The sequence below is a fragment of the Lycorma delicatula genome, chromosome 7 (genome assembly GCF_047948215.1).
Source record: "Lycorma delicatula isolate Av1 chromosome 7, ASM4794821v1, whole genome shotgun sequence".
Classification (NCBI taxonomy): Eukaryota; Metazoa; Arthropoda; class Insecta; order Hemiptera; family Fulgoridae; genus Lycorma; species Lycorma delicatula.
The window spans coordinates 6,944,327-6,964,372 of NC_134461.1; the positions used below are offsets into that span (position 1 = coordinate 6,944,327).

A 20,046-nucleotide genomic window follows, 5' to 3' on the forward strand; every position below is an offset into this window, starting at 1 on the left:
CCAAGCAACGCTTCAAACGGTTTTCCCACTTTTAATAGCAGTGTTGGAACTCAGAAACCGGAATATCCTTCAGTTGGTCGGTTACATTTTTTTAAAGTGTTTTCTACTGCTCGACAATGGTGTTCTTTGAGGTGTTTTTTAAAATCGAGAACAGGAAAAAGTCGCAGTGACTCAAGTCAAGTGATTGAAGAACTAAAGGAATATTTTTCTTTGCCAAAAATTCATTAATTGAGAGTGCAGTGTCATGATGCAAAGTGCATTGTCATGATGCAGCATCCAGTTGTCTTTGATGGCTGGTCTCACGCGGGCAACTCTTTTCCGCAGTCTTTCAAGAATTCCTCGGAAAAAATATTGATTTACAGTCATCCTTGTAGGCAAAAACTCCTTATGGACAATGCGATTACTATCGAAGAAACAAATTAGCATGGTTTTGATTTGCTCATTTTTGTGTTTTTAGGACGTGGTGAGTTTGAAGTGTGCCAATCCTTGCTCTGGCGTTTTGTTTCTGGGTCGTACTCAAATATCCAAGATTCATCACAAGTAATAACATATTTTTAGAAAATCAGGACACATAGGAAAGTTCATTACTTCTTTAACGGTTTTTTCATTTCCAAATTTCGTCACCAGAAGAGAATAAGCTAAACTAAAATCGCAAAAGAAAAATACACGATTTTCATTATTTATCGACATGTATATACAGTGTCTGTCGGACAAATCAGAAGAATTTAAAAGTATGTTCTACGAGTGAAAATAAAGAAAATGTTTCATGTAAATCCGGATTTGGAAACGCCTCGTTTTTTAAGTAATAGATCGAGAAAAATTTTACCCTGATTTCTGTTCCTAGGTTATAATGAAGCTAAGTTATAGTAAAATTTGTAATAATTAATTGTAATTTTCAATTTTAACCTCGGTGTAAATTTGTTTTGTTTTTTATCCAAAAATTTGAATAAACCAGCCCCAGAACTATATCTATTGTAATTTTTGAAAAAAAAAATTTTTTTCGTAAAGTACAAAACAACGGTGTCTTAAAACACAATTTTGTTAGGTTTGTTGTAGGATAACTTCGTTAAATCGCCGGTACACAGATAAAATTGGTAGAGAATTTAATTCTAAGAAAATCGATGTAAGTAATGTCGCCTTAACGCGAACAAAAATGTAAGAGGTCTGACTTTTATCGAAAACAAAACAGACTGAAACGTGGCAAAAAAAAATAGTTTATTAAGCCGAAACAAGAATCGTTTCAATATCGGGAAAAATTTACAAACAAGTTCAATTTTATTAAATATAAATAAAAATAAAACGTATTTTAAACTTATTACGACAATAATTGTTCAAAACGTCCTCCGTTATTGTTTACGCATTATTCCGCTCGATTTAAAATTCTTTAAATTTTATTTTCATCGTCACTCAGAAAAAACATGCTCTTTATATACGATGCATTTACTTGTGCGCATCAAAATAGAGACATTTTATTTTTTAGAATGAAATAAATCCAGCGCGTGGTCGACGAGTCTTTCGATGAAGCAACCGGTTGTATCACAGGCAATGCTTTTTTTAAAAAAAATCCGTCATGTGTGAAAAAATGTTTTCTATGGTTTCATTAATAAGCTAAAAACAAATATTTCTGGTGGTTATTTTTTAACTGTTTTACCTATTCCTTATATATATATATATATATATATATATATATATATATATATATATATATATATAATATATATATTTACTTTTATATAATACTGATTTACGACGTATAAAATATTAATCGAACGATTTCATCAGCGCGTGACTCTTGTAATTTGATGAAATTCAGCGATCAGAGAGCTGTTAAGATAATATAAAATGAGAAGAAGTTGATATGTTGTTACAGCAACGAGGATTTCGTACGACTAGATCCGATCGGCGGGTCCGTCCCAATAAGAAAAGAAAGAAACAGAACGAAAAGTCGGCGCGGCCGTGGCAGTCGTATCGTCAGAATAGCGTTAATATTACTACCAAGTGCTGTTATTAGTTTTCTGATGTCACCGATTACGATAATTACAGTCTTTAAATAATTTTCGGCCTCGGCAACCGTTAATTAGAAACGACTCGCTTTATCGATACCGTAGACGATATATAAACGAGATAAATAGAAGTCAGACGAGCGAAACGGCCGGCTGCCGTTTATTCGTATACGCATATTCGTCCCGCACGTATACGTTTTTAATTGTACCTCTAACGCTTGAAAATCTATTATATATCGATGGCCTTCCTCGTAGGCTTTTAGCTGCAGATTACGACTGCTGTGTACGTCATTACGATTTAGATTTAATTTTATAATAAATTCAAAATCGAGATAACTAATTGATTATTCGACTTTTTTTTTCACCGCTCTAAAAATAGACAGACAGGAGGTACGAACTGTATGAGGACAGCCCTGTATCTTTGTCGTAACGATTAAATTTAAATGAACGATACGTTCCGGTTGATTTATTGTATTTCTTTCAACTTTTACGAACTTTATTTCTTATGAAAAAGTATAAAAGAATTATAGGTATAATCTTGTTTCATTTTTTTTTTTTTTTTTTTTTTTTGTCTTCAGTCATTTGACTGGTTTGATGCAGCTCTCCAAGATTCCCTATCTAGTGCTAATCGTTTCATTTCAGTATACCCTCTACATCCTACATCCCCAACAATTTGTTTTACATACTCCAAACGTGGCCTGCCTACACAATTTTTCCCTTCTACCTGTCCTTCCAATATTAAAGCGACTATTCCAGGATGCCTTAGTATGTGGCCTATAAGTCTGTCTCTTCTTTTAACTATATTTTTCCAAACGCTTCTTTCTTCATCTATTTGCCGCAATACCTCTTCATTTGTCACTTTATCCACCCGTCTGATTTTTAACATTCTCCTATAGCACCGCATTTTAAAAGCTTCTAATCTTTTCTTCTCAGATACTCCGATCGTCCAAGTTACACTTCCATATAAAGCGACGCTCAAACATACACTTTCAAAAATCTTTTCCTGACATTTAAATTAATTTTTGATGTAAACAAATTATATTTCTTACTGAAGGCTCGTTTAGCTTGTGCTATTCGGCATTTTATATCGCTCCTGCTTCGTCCATCTTTAGTAATTTTACTTCCCAAATAACAAAATTCTTTACCTCCATAATATTTTCTCCTCCTATTTTCACATTCAGCGGTCCATCTTTGTTATTTCTACTACATTTCATTACTTTTGTTTTGTTCTTGTTTATTTTCACGCGATAGTTCTCGCGTAGGACTTCATCTATGCCGTTCATTGTTTCTTCTAAATCCTTTTTACTCTCGGCTAGAATTACTATATCATCGGCAAATCGTAGCATCTTTATCTTTTCACCTTGTACTGTTACTCCGAATCTAAATTGTTCTTTCACATCATTAACTGCTAGTTCCATGTAAAGATTAAAAAGTAACGGAGATAGGGAACATCCTTGTCGGACTCCCTTTCTTATGTTCTTCAATTGTTATTGTTGCTGTTTGGTTCCTGTACATGTTAGCAATTGTTCTTCTATCTCTGTATTTGAACCCTAATTTTTTTAAAACGCTGAACATTATATTCCAATCTACGTTATCGAAAGCCTTTTCTAGGTCTATAAACGCCAAGTATGTTGGTTTGTTTTTCTTTAATCGTCCTTCTACTATTAATCTGAGGCCTAAAATTGCTTCCCTTGTCCCTATACTTTTTCTGAAACCAAATCGGTCTTCTCCTAACACTTCTTCTACTCTCCTCTCAATTCTTCTGTATAAAATTCTAGTTAAGATTTTTGATGCATGACTAGTTAAACTAATTGTTCTATATTCTTCACATTTATCTGCCCCTGCTTTCTTTGGTATCATAACTATAACATTTTTTTGAAGTCTGATGGAAATTCCCCTTTTTCATAAATATTACACACCGGTTTGTATAATCTATCAATCGCTTCCTCACCTGCACTGCGCAGTAATTCTACAGGTATTCCGTCTATTCCAGGAGCCTTGTTTCATATATATGTAATATTCATAACACGCTTTGAAAATTTCCGGATGTTTGGATGAATTCAAAAATTCATCGGAAGGAATTAAATTTTCCTTTATTCCTTGAGGTATGTCTAATGAAAATATTTTGGTGACCCGATTTTCCTCTAATTAGATCAAGAATCAATTTAGAAGTCCGGATGAAGGTCCTAGTTGATAATGTTGCGTTGGAATCGTTATCGTAACACGGTTAATTTCCCTTTAATTTTTACGATATCCGATTCGAAAAAAATCATGTCAGGGTTTATAATGTTCTTTAAAACACAAATTATGAACTTTTTTTCAATTACGGTAAATATAAGCCAAGTTTATCGGCGTACGAAGCAGAAAATTGAATGATATAACGAATGGAGTCGGTGTAAATGTGATCTAAACGATAACCGGTCGTAAAACAGGTATACGTAGTGCGACCCTTTGCCGGATCCAACCGCGATTTTACGCTACTAATAATAATAAATTTAATTCTATAAATTAATCTGCCTTTTATTTTCTGTATTTACTGTTTAACTCTTTATTCTGGAAACCGTAAATAAAATAGAAACTTATAAATAATGAAACGCTTTACAGTAAACCAGAAAAATAAACCGTGTCGATCGGCTATATTTGTTACAATTTATCCGCTAGCAGAGTAATTAAAAATTTCAGGTTCTACAAATGAAGATAAAGAAAAAGGTTCATGTAAACACGATAACCGGAAACGCTTCGTTTTTATGCAATAACTCGCAGTAAATTTCGCCCTGATTTGCTCCAAGGTTTAAACGAAGCTGTACTAAGATTTTTTAAATTAATTATAATTTTCAACTTAAGGGGTAAATCTGATAGTATATTTCGTTTTTGACGTGAAAACTTGAATAAAACGGCTTCAAAGAACTATATATTCTATAATTTTGAAAAAAATTATCGTAAAGGACAAAACAACGGTGTCGTGAAACGGAATTTGTTTAGGTTTGTCGTTAAATAATTTCGTTAAATTGCCGGTAAACAAATCAAATTTGTAGAGAATCTAATTTTAAGAAAATATATGTAAGTAACGTCGAATTAACGTGAAAAATAATGTAACAGATCTGACTTTTATTGAAAATAAAATAGATCGCAACACGGCAAAAAAAATACTACAAATTATTAAATTTAAATTTCAGACGATTAAATAAATTCCTTCTAGTTTTAAAATATTTAAAATTTAAAATATTATTATTAAAATTAAATATTTTTAAAATTATTTAAAAATAAAAAAATGTTATATATCTTGTCATCATCGTTCCCTTATTTAAGTACATTTGTATTCATAAATTAACAACTTTTTTTACATTAAAAAAAATTTATAAATTAATTTTTTGTTTTATTTTTGTTTTGTTTGCGCAGCGATACTGCAGAGAAGCTCAATAAGTGCGGGCCAAGTGAAGATACAGGGCGTAGCCACTTGCATGCACCTGTGCATGGATGCCTGCGGACTCCTTTACGGTTCTGTAAGTGTACGCTCGTCTTAATGTTTATCGCTTTTTATTATTTACAACTTTCTCTAGGTTTTAATTTATTGTCGCTATCGCTTTATATAAATGTACGATGTATATCGTTACAATTATCGCTAATAAATATTTTTATTATTGCGAAATAATTATCGGTTTAAGTTGTGTCGTTACTTTACGTCATTTTAATTAAGATAGCTGTTAATTTTATTAATTACAATAAATACGATTAGCTTATTCTTAGTTTTTAAAATAGTTTTCTATATTACGGTTCGCTGTAATTGTTATCTTCACGCACGTTTGCACCGAAAATAATGAAATACCATTTACATATTTCTCGGTATATTCGTTTAAAAAAGTACGTTATATATAATAATCATCGAAGAGTTAAACGATTGTCGTTTGAAAATAAATAAATAATGAAAATAAAAAGAAAAATTTACACAAGTTAAATTATCGTAAAGAAAAGAAAATATTGGAGATAGAAAACAATTTATTCGAAATAAGTATTCCTTCAGAAACTTTTGTCGACAACACTTTAATCCCCGTTAGGCATTTACATTATAAAATAATCGTTTTAAGTAAACTAATTTTTTTTTTAACCTTCGGGATCACCGTTAGGTATTGTTCAGAGGATGAGATGAATGATTTGTATCGTGTGTGAAATGCCATGCCTGACCGGGATTCGAACCCGGGACCTCATTTTATCTTTATGGGAAGGTAAATTTGAAAGCATTAATTAAATGTTTTAAAACTTTAAAGCATTTTTTTTTTCAGCGATATATTTGCCAGATTTTTTAATTGTATTTATACACATATCCATGAGCACGTGTTATCGTCCAGGATAAACAAAATTATTTTTTAAAACAGAAACTCGTTCTCGATAATTTGGATTAATTATATTCAAAACCATCAATAATCAAACAAACATTCGAAGATCATAATCAGTCTTGTTTCTTCACATCCGATATCTTAAAAATTAAAAATAACTATTTTTAATATGCAATTGATTACTATTACTACCATTAAGAACTTATTTACTTATTAATGTTTATTCGTTTATGTTTTTCTCTTGAAAAGAAAAGGGACAAAAATATGTACGATGATTTTTTAAACCGGTATTTTCATTTTAATGTTTGAAAAAATTATCGTAAAGTACAAAACAACGGTATAGTGAAACAGAATTTGTTTAGGCTTGTCGTACGATAACTTCGTTAAATTGCCGGTAAAGAAATAAAATTTGTAGAGAATTTAATTCTAAGAAAATATAACGTAAGTAACGTCGAATTAACGTGAAAAATAATGTAACAGATCTGACTTTTATTGAAAATAAAATAGATCGCAACACGGCAAAAAAAAAAATACTACAAATTATTAAATTTAAATTTCAAACGATTAAATAAATTCCTTCCAGGACGGGTATCAAAACCAGATAAAAGATTCTAAATATTAGTAAACAATTTTTAATGTTAATCGAATGGAGCGTAGCGCTTTACGGTAGTTAAAAAATGACGGTAGGAACATTTTTCGTAACGCATGAAAAACGTCATAACCGAACAGGAATGCGAAACCGGGTTCTCTTGGATAAAAGGCTAAAACGCTATAGCTTCGCCGCGGTGATCGGCATCAACAAGAGAAGAGGAATATTTTAATGCGGTGTTACAGAAGAACGTTGAATTTATGCGGGTTGATGAAGTCTTAATACGAACGGGCGAGAAGAAAATTTTGTACGGAGACGAACCGGGTCCGTATTAAGATTCAGGTTTACTTAATTCGATGATGCGGAGACGCGTGGAATGTAAAGACTGTGGAGGTAGTCAAAAACTGAAATATATAAAATATTTAATTAAGGATTTAGGATGTAGTAAATATACTGAGGTTAAAAGAATAGAGCATAACAGAACTGAGATTACCATCGAACCGGTCTCGACTGACTGATAACTTCAAAAACAAATAAAATAAAAATGATCACGAAATCCATTTTTAAGAAATCAATATTTTGGGCTATTTAAATAAAAGCAAACGAGCGCGCGCGCGCACACACACACACACATACACACACACACACACACACACACACACACACACTTTTACTACATATACTTGTACTTTTACTATGGTTAAATTACAAAAAAATAATAATAAATAAATTTGAAGTAGAAAGATGGAAACTGTACCAAGTTAAAATGTATTTTATTCTTAAAGGTAAGAAATATATTTACCCGTAATCCATTTAAGAAGAATAAAATAATATTTTTAACCCTGATGACTCCTAATTTAGAAAAGTAATAAAAATAGAAAATATTTTTAATCGACTGGAAAAGTTAAACGTAAGAAAAATGTATAAAATCAAATCTTTAGAAACGAGGGCGTCTTTTAAATCGATTTATTTATTTATGTTTTTAAATAACGAACGTAAAATACGTTGTCTTATTGATCGGTTAAATATTTGGTTGATCATTTATTCGTTTCGTTAGAAGAAACTTTTATAAAGAACAATTTTTTTTTCGAATCTCGATTCGATTCAAGGTCAACAGCCTTTATGTATGTTTATGTATTTTCTTTTTAAATCCGGTGTCGTATCACTTTCTCTACGGTAGTGTTATTTGTTAAATGAAGACGTTCTGATATTTTCTTCTAGTAGAGATAGACTTGTTAGTAAATACTTTATAATAATGTAGCTAGAAAGGGGTATGTCGAGATTTCAGGTTTAGTTATGTTCAGAGGGGGTTGGATGGTCGTTACTTATTTGACGCGGCATGTTTATGACGCTGTAAAACTCCGGGACATCTACAGGACATCATCCTCGTCATCGACCGCCGCCGCCACCGCAATACTATGTAGCAGAGGGACTATCAAACCGAAGAGAAATAGGTGCAGCAGCGTTGTTTAACAACGACCGACCGTACTCACAACTTCATCTCCTTTCCGGTACGATTCCTTAAATTCGAATCGAACACTCTCTAACACGTAGTTTCATACTTACGTGGTTCGTGTGTGTACTACGAGTTAAGTAGATACAAATACATTTATTGTACGACATTCCGCGCTTCTATCGGATATAATAGTATCGTTATTACGGATGCCGCTTGTCGATAGTTCTAGCGCCTATTAAGTACAGTCATTTTCTTTTCTTTTTTCCTTTTTGATTAAATAAACCGTCTATATATAACTCGTTTTTATTCTGATGTTTATTTCGTTTATCGGATTTTTTTTACGTAAACGGATCGCCCCCTGTTTAATTTTAAGCGCTTAATTTCTGAAGCGATCCCTTATTTAAGAAAAAAAAAACCTATTCACCCGTAACGGTCAGAATGATAAATCATAAATTTTCATTAAAAAGAACACTATAATTTTATCGGTTTCATTGTAATATCGTTTTGTTCTCGTGTTGAACCCCCCTCTGCCAAAAAAAGTAGGGATCTTTCTGATGCATCTGTATCGGATAATTTTTAACCGAGAACGTCCTAAATTTTTTTTAGTCTGGAGGAACGTTCTTCAATGCTTTATACCTTTCCCCCTTTTAAGATTTATGCGCGTCCGTCTTCCTTACGGGTTTTCCTCTGTGAACCTATGTTAAAGACAATATGTACACACTACACGCCCGGAAAAATATTTTTCCGTAATATTTAAACGTCTCGTTAAAAATTATCGAATTCCTTCTCTTCCGAATTTCAAACCGTCCGCGATTTAGATCCATTTTATAACACCTACAATTAAAAAGCACTCGGGAAATCTCTTCCTCTATTTAATTTGATTCCTTATTGGAGTCGATAGCGCAGATTAACGTTAAAATCAATATCTTTGCAAATAATTAAATTACGACATTACTTTTTCGTTAATCTTTATTTTTACCGGGAAACCTTAAAATTTGTCGCAGATTATCATCAGAAACGGTGTCCCGTTTCAATTTTTATAAATTTAATTTGTCGAATTGTATAGAGAAAACGACGCGAGGCTTAAATTATTAGTTTTTTTCTTTTTCTGTTTAGCCTCCGGAACCACCGTCAGGATTACTTCAGAGGATAATTAAAGATGATACGTATGAGTGTAAATTCAGTCTCAGTCTTACAGTCTCAGTTCGACCGTTCCTGAGATGTGTGGTAAATTGAAACCCGACCGCCAAAGAACACCGGTATCCACGATCTTGTATTCAAATACGTATAAAAGTAACCGGAATAAATTATTTATCTGGAATCTTTTTCTTTTAAACGTTCTAAAATATTAATAGACGGATAAAAAAGGTTACATAGTATAAGAGTTGTTTTAAACTAACGCGGGAAACTTTTAATTCTGGGCCTATAATTTTTACGATGAAAAACGTTTTACTGGCCTCGTATTATGTTATAGATTTTTTTTACGAGTTAAGGCGTTATAGCGGATCTTTTCGCATAAATAAATCGATAAATTTCGTATCGCTTTTATAGTTTTAACCGATCGACAAATATGTGGCTGAATTTTTAAAATCTATATTAATTATTACGGTTAACTTATTCTATAAATATTTGACGGGCTGTGCTATATTACTATTAGTATTTTTTTAATTATTTTATTTATTTTCAAGTTAACATTTGAACGATTCCAGACGGTAGACAAAACAAATAGACCTACCGTACGACTATTAAAGCGATTGTTTACTTTACTAAAATAAGAACGAGCAACATACATCGTTTCTAAATCTCAGATTTGCATTCAGAATTTTTATTTTGAGACAACATACACACACACACACGCATTTTATTTTTCTGACGTTTGCGTTGGGAATAATTCATAAATTTCGTTTAATTAATTGTATGTAGTTTTAGATCTGAATATAAAACGGCCGATGAAACTTTTTACAATGTATCGAAATAAACTTTTAAATCTGTATGTTCTTACAAAAAATAATGCAGTAACTATTCAATAGATTTTTCTTAAAATAGAGATTAAATATTATAGGAATATTCCGATTCAAAATTAAAACCGTTTAGATTTCTAAGCGAAAAAACTGTAAAATGAGTTAGCAGTAGCCAAAGCTTTTACTCGTTTGAGTAATTTATTTAACGTTTATACCGTTTTATAGAAAAGTTTCCTGATTTTAAGTCAGTGGCAACAGGTTTCCAAAGAATTCTTAAGAGGCACAGTAAAAATATCGAAATAATATTTCTAATAAAAGGAAGTATTGAATTGACCTCTTTTATTAAATCTGTAGTGGAGGTATCCTTTTTTCGGGTAATTAACACGATCATGAATGTGTCAGAAAATAGAAAATAATCTGTGGGAAGTTTGAAAAGTGAACATTTATTTTGTTTTCCTGAATTTGGATTTACGATTTGCGGGACGAAAGGATTTTTGTTGTCGACTTATTAGTATATATGTCACATTTATAGATTAATTATCGTCATCAAAAGTAATCATAATGAAATAGCCTATTTAAAACAAAAATAATAAATTTCAGGTACTATTTAGTCGACGTCTCTACTATCCTGGTGTTAAATTAAAATTCTAATAGACTGTATTAGTCGCAGTAGCCGGAAAACGGCATGATCTAGTGAGAAATCATTCCGCGTGTTTAATTTTCCCAAATCTAGTTCACAGTTCAACCGTTATTTTGAAATTATTTTTTTTTGGCATCCGTCAACAAAATATTCCTGAATGTTTTAAGTAGTTGGTAAAAGTAAAATTACAGATCGTTTTAAAAACGATGATGCAAATGCGAAACGAGTCGTTTCAAATTATTAAAGTTTGAAATTTCCCGATCGACAATCCGGAACGTTTTCAGAAAGGTCCTCTTAAAAACTGCCGATGGTGCAAATCCTCAATTCCGATTAAAATATTTCTAGGCAAGATTTAGAATAAACTTTATGGCACATATGATACTAAAGAACAATTCATCGAAAAATTATTCTTTTTCTTTTCTTAAACGAAACCGCGTTTTATCTTAGCGGTAATATTACTTTTTTTGTGGTAACCACACCTTGGAGCCGGACCTGCTTTGATAAGAACACAGGCATAACGCAGATTCAGGAGGAATTACACATTCTTCCGCCATCTTTGTGCGGATAATTTTAATCGACATCGCGGACACCGCGTAATGCGATCGTTCGGTCTGCTCCTAGACTCGACGAAGCTCTCTCCGGTAGGCGTGCTTCAGTAAGGAACCGATGGCACACGTATCGAATACCTTGCGTTCTGCAGTATCCTCTTTCCAGCAATAATCACGCTCTGCGGAGGTCTCAGAGTCTGCGCTTACAGGCACGCCTTAACACCCGCGACCGGTAAAGAACCGGGTCGGCTCGTATCCAGTTCTTCGTATTTTCGGGCAGGCCACCTCCGGAGGTCCGGGATCCATCTGCTCTTCGTCGCCGATCCCGTAGCGATAACTTTCTGGCGCGACGTATGTCTCGAGCAAGAGTAAAAATCAAAACGATTAATTTCTTGCCTGCAAAAACGATAATACAAAATCGTTTCGATTTATACACCGTCCAAAATTCACACTTATGACCGTTTCACTTTTGTGGAAAGAGTTTTGAAGGGGTCGCTTTTATCGATACGCTGATCTAATCGGCAGATAATAGTGAAAATTGCATAATTTTCAAACTAGATACGATTTCTTTCGTTTTTTCGATGAAGTAAATAGTTTAGCGACGTCGGCTCGATCGATCTTCCGTTCACTTTTGTCGAGATCGTCTTTACTGCGCTACAGGTCGAATTAGAAGACCCGATTGGGAGACTCGTTTTGATCGACGACGGCAGAGATGGAGTCGAGATAACCGGTCAGAGCGATTGATACCGGCGATAGATTCCGGTCGATGCCTTTTACGCCTTCACGGCCGGATAGGAATCTCTTAAAATCGCAATACAGCAGCTATAAAAAAGCACGCTTGTCCCTTGCGCTGCGCATTATGTACTGTGCGCGTCGCACCGGACGTACTTAATAGTAAGAAAGAAATGGATTGTAAGAAAGGATATTTCCCTGAAAGAAGAAAAAGACCCTCGAATCGGAGGATTTCAACCGTTCACTAAAATCTTGACGATCCCTATAAGCTTCCGATTTCAACTTCCGGATGGTAAAACGAAACGATCCTTTTAAAATTCATTTGGAGGTTTAGATTTGCTTGCCGTCGCAGGCGTCACTTTTGTCGACTCCTGAAGCACACACGATTATTTTCAGAGCTGAAATATCGAAATATTAACGTAGTTAGCCTGTCTCGGCCTCCTCTTTCGGCCCGCCCCCTCGGTAGTTTTTTTTTTTAGTTTTATTAAAAGAGTTAGTGTTTGTCGCGTTACTTATCAAAATTTTACTACGCTTAAGAAAACGCACGACTCTCAGAATTAAAAAATCGATCTAAGATAAACGTAAAGTACAGTCGTACATCGTGAATTCGTCTACGATAACGAGATGTGTGATAACACTAATCGTGGAGCGCACAAAGCCGGTCGGCAAAATTTTTTTATTCGTTACCTCTTTTCATTTATTCAACGGTAAACTCCGATTATTAAAAAAACTTGTTTTTCTTAAAAAGTAAAAATAACAAAGCATTTTTTATCTTTATTACTCTGAACGACCCTGAATTATCAGAATTATTGACACTTTTTTTTATATCGTTAACGTAAAGTTATATTTCGCGCGGGCCGTAGTGTTGATCTCCCATACGAATGGCCGACTCCTACACATTTTTTTATTTTCTAATTATGTAATTCCTTTTGAAAAATAAAACAAACAAAATCAGACATAAAAGATTAACTTTTATTAGAGGTTGATTAAGTTGTCAACATTTTTTTTTTTTTCAATAACTATTTGCAATCTAATTACCGAGGATAAAATAACGTATAACTTATTCTAAATTATTATTTAATAATTATTAAAGTATTACGTACGAATAAATAAACGTAAATTTGGTATACGATTAACTTTTATAGACATTTTTTATATACTCCTCTATTAATAACGTAAATATGTCCGCCTCTGAATCTTAGAATAAAGCGGTTTACGAATTTTTTATATACGCCTAAGGCTTGCCGATTACATATGATAATATTAAACTGTTAAAGTATCTGAAATCAAGTAGCCTAATTTATATTAATACATCTTTTTATAGTTCTTTTTCTTTATTATTTACAGTCGAAATATAATTTGAATTGTAAATTTTTTTTTTAATATTCGAAAATATGGTGTAACGTTTCGCATCGATCGATTTGATTTCGGTTTTTTTTAGTCTATTAGTTACAGCGTCTAGTAGCGATTTTTATATTTATGATGCGTTCGGTTACAAGATTGACGTTTAAACCGAAATTTTATACATATACATAACAATTTATTTAATTCCATTAATAATATATGGCTTTAATTAAGTCATAACGTCGATTTTTTTTATATTTAAAATAAGGCTATCGCCATTATATTAATCGGTGTAATTATATATATAAATTTAATAAGTGCTTATTGTATGAATAATAGTCTGTTATTAATATAGTACGAGCGTACCGGCTAATTACGTGCCGGTTAACTGAAACAGATGTTGCTGCTACACAAATACCTTCTTTATTGTTAATTCCACGACGAGCTTAACTGTAGCAGTTACGACTATGGTAGCACCTAATAATAATAGTAATAAATGAATATTTTTTTAACTGTGATTTTATATATATATATTTTTATATATTTTATATATATATATATAAAATTGAACTAATCTTCTAAGATGTGTTCGTATCTGTCTGTATTTGACATTGGCTACCTAAAATAACAATTAGTTACGTAAAACGTTTTAAACTCCAAAATATGTTTAATCTTATCACAGGTATTTAAAATATGATGAAAAAATTAATCGAATAAAACAGACTAAAAAATAACAAAACTTAATAGTTCTTTTTTAAATTTCGTATTTTTTATGTTTGTACGGAATAAAACATACAAAACCTACACTCTTAGAATGATGTCGTCTTAAGAAAGTTGAAACATAACAGATATAAATTTTTATTTTTATTGCGCAATTTTTAAATCGTTTTTGTTGTTTTATAAGAATTAAAAACTATATTATTAGTTAAAATGAAACCGCTTCCTTACGAAAAAAAAAACATTTTTTGTAAAACTAGTTGTCTTAAAAAGGTTACACACAAAACGAGAGACTTACATTTCGATTTAAAAAAAAAATTCAGATAATTTTTCTTGTTTTTATTCACAGAAGTTTTCAGAGAAAAAAACGTTCCAGAGAATTTTCCTCTGATAATTGAACCTCTGCAATGCTGAAATACGTATTATTTACCTAAAATTTTGTCGGAAATTTCACGTGAAAATACTTTACATAAAAGAATAACAACTTTGTCTCATTACTCTACGATAATTGCGATTCCAAAAAAACAAATTAAATTAACTTAAAATATTCTTAAATAGATTAATAAACTTTCGCTTAAGTTTTATATATGAATTTATTTTAAATTTTCTCACAAAAAAAATTATCGTTAATATCGGTGTATTTTAATAAAGTAAGGTTTATCTTTTTTTTAAGTTTTTAAACCGAAACGGAATGAAAACTTTCTTTTTTTAAATAATTTTAAAAAAGGTATCGTAATAATATGAATAGTTTTTGATAAATTTCACTTTCAAATTAAGTACTGAAATAGTAATCGTGTATTTTATGAGAAAACCGATGGCTTTTGTATTCAGTTTAGCACGATAATTATGCTATTTCACGAAAACGGACAGATAATTTTGCACTTTTGCCGACCTCCGAAGCAGAGTATTTCTGCTTTTCAACCGGTAAGTCTGCGTTCGAATCCCAGTTAAATGTTTGAATTTTTAGTACGCGGTTCAAAATATCATCTCTCATTACCGACTAGAATCGGGCGAAGAGTTTATAATCGCTTGTAAAAGGAAATAGATTAATTTGTATCTTCTTCGTGATAAAATACAACGACCTATCGAATTTGGATAATATTGATTTATCGATTTTGGTGATTTAATTATTTGAGTAATAAATTGAAAAAAAAAACTGTTGATAATATATAGAGCGATTCACGAATGTATCAAGCATTCCGGATACGTTTTACTGGTAAATTTACTCCAAATTAAGGGGTAAATTTAATTGTTTTATATGAAAACTGACCTGAAAAATTGAAAGTTTTTAGTAGTTCTCGACAAATCTAGGGTACACGACAAACGATCGGGATTGAAAACACACTATTTCACGTTTAGTATAAACTGAATTTGTTAAGCGATTAATAAACATAAACGTTTTTAAAAATCTTATGCAGAATTTGATTCTGAATGAAATTGTACGACTGAAGCCTACAGAAAGTAAATACAAAGGTAAGAATCTGAAAGTTTATTAGAAACAAACGTATTCAAATTTAACAAGATAGATATTAAATGGGTAGTAAACGAACAAAATTTTCAATTTTACATCGACATTTTTAATTTAATTTCTCCGGATTTAATTTTTGCCGGGTCCCAAGAATTACAGTGCGACTTAATTCTACTGCAAGCGCAAAAATCAAGGTAAAATCTTTCGCCATCGACGCTCGCTAACGAATCTATGTTTATATGACCGTTCTTATTTATTTTCAACGGCAGAACGTGCCCTGAATGTTTGTTATATTCTCCGTGAATCGCTCTATAGTTTTGAGATAAATAACAAAATAATTTTTAACGTAATCGAAAGCTTCCTTTATCGATATGAAAGCAGAAACTTAATCGGTGAATATCGATATGGAACTTACGGAACTTATTTCTAACGACGTAAAGATTAAATTTGTCAGAAGTCCTTACGTGACTGTTTTCAGTCGTAAGAATATTAAATTATCGATGCCGTCTTTGTCTTTGTTGAAATAAATTATTACCTGACCTGTAAAATAGGCGTACACTGTCATTATCAGAAAACCTAAGATTCTAAGTCTGATTTGGGAGTCTAGGTTAGAGGTTTATCGTTTTAGATATTTGTAAACTAAATGTATGCTTTTTATTGTGAACGTCTAGAACGACCGTTCTTTTATTGAATTCTACATTTTCCTTTAAATTTTGAAATTTCGGTAAAAAAAAATTATTTTTATTACGTTCCCTAAGTACTATTATCGTTCAATTAACATTGTTTATTATTGAGATTTGTTTTACGTATGCTTTTTAAACAGCGTCTATTAAAGACGATCGTTTAACTATCAAATTTGAAGTAAAATTTTTTGTAAATTGTTTTTCTAGTTAAATTTTGTTTTCCGAATTATAACAATCGATTAATTGAAAATTAGATTTTCAGATAATTTCTTTTCTCGTTTTAAAAATTTATTTTTACAATTAACTCAGAATATCAAGGTACAATGCAAAGTATTTTATTATTTTATGACGCTGCGATGGATTTTAGAAAGGGATATGTTAGTTTTTCGAGGTCGATTTAAAGTAGTGCGGTTTATAATCGGAAAACTATTATTTGCGGTTTTGTTTATTCGAGTGGAAACGAATACAATTTTTTTTTTTTAAATTAGTGAAACTAATGATAAAAAGGCTAGAATAGTTAGTTAATCGCTTTATCCTTCAAATTTGCTTCTCTTACTTTCTTATTAGTTGTCATTTAATAATGTATTTCACGTCGTCTGTTGCGTAAAAAATTTGTAGAAAAAATACCTAAATCAATATAAGTAATTGTATAATGAAATATGTATATACTTTAAATCGTTTTCAGACGAAAAGAGCAGGTTCTTATTTCGACAAGTAAGTTTTTTAAAACGCATTATTTATGTATGTTGAAATTAAAAAAATCAAACGCACCCATTTCCATGATTTTTTTTATTATGTAGAGGAAGTTCTCGGACGGGTATGTTTTTTTAAGGTAAAATAATGGAAAATATATATTTATTTTTTTTAATACTAACGTATACCGATGTCGACAGAGATTATTTGAAGATATTTAAAATTCATTTTTCACCGTTATTTATTAATAGACTGAAGAGATTAACGGATACTTTATGTACTTCTAATATTTAAAGTATTTAAAAAAATACACATTTACCGAATTATAAGAACTATTATAGAGAATTATAGAGAACATTAACTCAAATTATTAGTAGTCTCTTTACATCATTCTCGTTATTCGTCGTCTTAATTTTACCGATACGCTAGGTTCTCAGATTTTTAACGTTTCATCCGAGATCTTTTTTATACCTTTTTATATTTGTAACGAAAAGAAAACTAAAGAAAAACACGTAAAAGTAAGTTGAAAACCGTACTAATCAGTAAAAAAATATCTAATTAAATTTTCTTTAAATCTTAATATTTTGAGATCGAAGAGTATTTGAATAAATGTTTTGTTTTACTTTACGGTATTTTTTTAACAAATTTTTATTAACGATTTTAGTTTTATTAAAAGTAATTAATCCACCGTTTCACAAAACAAATTACATTAATTTGTCGCTTCACCCGATTTTTCTCCGTATTTATTTAGGCTATGACGTAAGTAAATAATTTAAAGTACAACTTGCACTAATTATATCCGGTTACTTTAATCTAATAATAATATTCATTACATAGCCGATATTTATGATGAATTGTAAGCGCAAATGTCATTAGCGAGGCCGAATATCATCCGGAATGCTGTTACGTAATAATCACCTCGATTAAGAATGTGAAACCGCTTCCGTAATCGTAGTTCAGATAAGTCAAATTTTTTGATTGATCTTTCTCGAGTCAAGTCTCCTACAGCTATTACAGTTTTCGCTAAAAAAAAAAATCGGTACAAAATAAAAACAGCCGATAAATAGATTTTTTTCTCGAGTTCGGGTAAAATTTCAACGTACTCAAAGAATTAATTATAATATGTAAGCTCATCGTACATTAAATTCTTTGAGTACGTTGAAATTTTACGCGAACGATAAATCGTTTCTAATGAACTTTTTTAAACAGAAAATTTAACCGTTTAACCGTTACAATAAAATTTATTTTTATTCTCTCTAACAGATTGAACAGCCTTGTAATATAAAACACGACGATGATTGACAGTAACAAAATGTTTTTTTAATGGAGTGACGAAGGGAGGAGCAGCCAATCGCATCGTACATACACAGTAACAGTGGCAAAGAATATTTGCAAGCCGAAATCGAGTGAATATCTTTTTTAGTATAATAGGAAACGGGAAAAATTTGCAATAATTTTTCGAATATTTTTTACCTTTTTTCACCCCCTTTCAAGATCGAATATCACAGAATCTAGCGAAAGGTTTTTAGATATTCATATGAAAATTATACATACCAAAAAGCAGGTTGATATCTTCATTTTTTACGGAGAAAATTAAAAAATCCGAGTTTTATAAAAAAAAAAATCCATTTTAACCCTTTAAACCGGGAATTTCAATAAAACGTAAAGATTATTAAACTTATTATTTAAAAGAATAAATATAATAGTTGTGGAAGACGTTTCGCTGACGCACTATAATAAGTTGTATCAGGTAGAATCGAAATTGGAAATTCGGGAACGTGTATTTTTTGAAATACTTTAAATATTAGAAGTATACACACACGACCGTCTTAAAAACAGAGAGAGGATAAAAATACTTCTTCGTTTCGCGAATAGCAAACCCTTATAGTCGTCTACTTCCGTTGCGAATGCGGTAAAATATGTTCAACTCTTAACGATGTTCTGTTCGAGGTGGACATCTTTAATAATGCGATTTAATTCATCGCTACGAAAATGTAAATCGATTAATATCTTGCTCGCGAGAAATTTACAGCGGCGTGCTTATGAATGTACCGTTTGTCCCTGTTAATTTGGAACGTGTACTTTGATCTCTATCTGTTGAATCTTTTCCAATTATTATACATCATACGTTTTAAAATACATACGTAAATTGGCCGGCTTCATTTATCTTCTCGCTTACATCGACGCCTTCTTCCCTTCTTTGTCACAAGTCGCTGATTTTTTTCTCTTTTATCTTGTGTATTTTCCTTTAAGAGAACCCAAATGTGTATTTATATGCAGAAATAACCGTAGATAGCGATAATAAACTTACAAAAAAGATAAGATCGTTTTTCTTTCATTAAATCGATTAATAACGGATGTACCTAATACAATTTTTGGGGGTGCAGTAAATTTTAATCGAACGATAAATTTTCTTCCTATCTTTAAAGATTACCTTTCGCTAATTATACGTAAGGGGAGAGCACGCGTAAAAAAAATCTAACTGCTTGTATTTATTTCTGCGGAATAGGAAATAATTCTGTTCGAAGTATATTTATATATTTGTCAAATATTAAGGCAAACAGTCTCAACGTAAATTTCTAAATTTTTTTTCGGCAATAGAACTGTGTAACTAATGCGCTGATTTTTTATCGTATTCTGATAAAATGAGACTCGATTATTTAACTGTTATTAAACGCGGTACTGAATTGTAAAACAATTAATGATCGGATCATGAACGGTATTTTTTTAAATAAATATTTTATTTAGATCGATTCGTGATTATCTATGCTATAATATAAAGAGGAAAAGGGTTTTTGTTTGTTTAAACAAAAATCTACTCGATCAATCGCAACCAAATTTTTACCCATATTTCTTAGCATAACTGAGTTATGCTAAG

At 31.4% G+C, this 20,046-nt stretch overlaps 1 protein-coding gene across 1 annotated transcript in view; it reads left to right on the plus strand.

The window, feature by feature from the left end:
• Positions 1-20,046, plus strand: part of bnl (fibroblast growth factor branchless) — a 287,180-nt gene that overhangs the window by 202,264 nt on the left and 64,870 nt on the right. Inside the window, exon 2 of the mRNA XM_075371810.1 lies at positions 5,403-5,506. Coding sequence (XP_075227925.1) covers positions 5,403-5,506 — 104 coding nt within the window. The remainder of the gene's footprint in view (positions 1-5,402; positions 5,507-20,046) is intronic.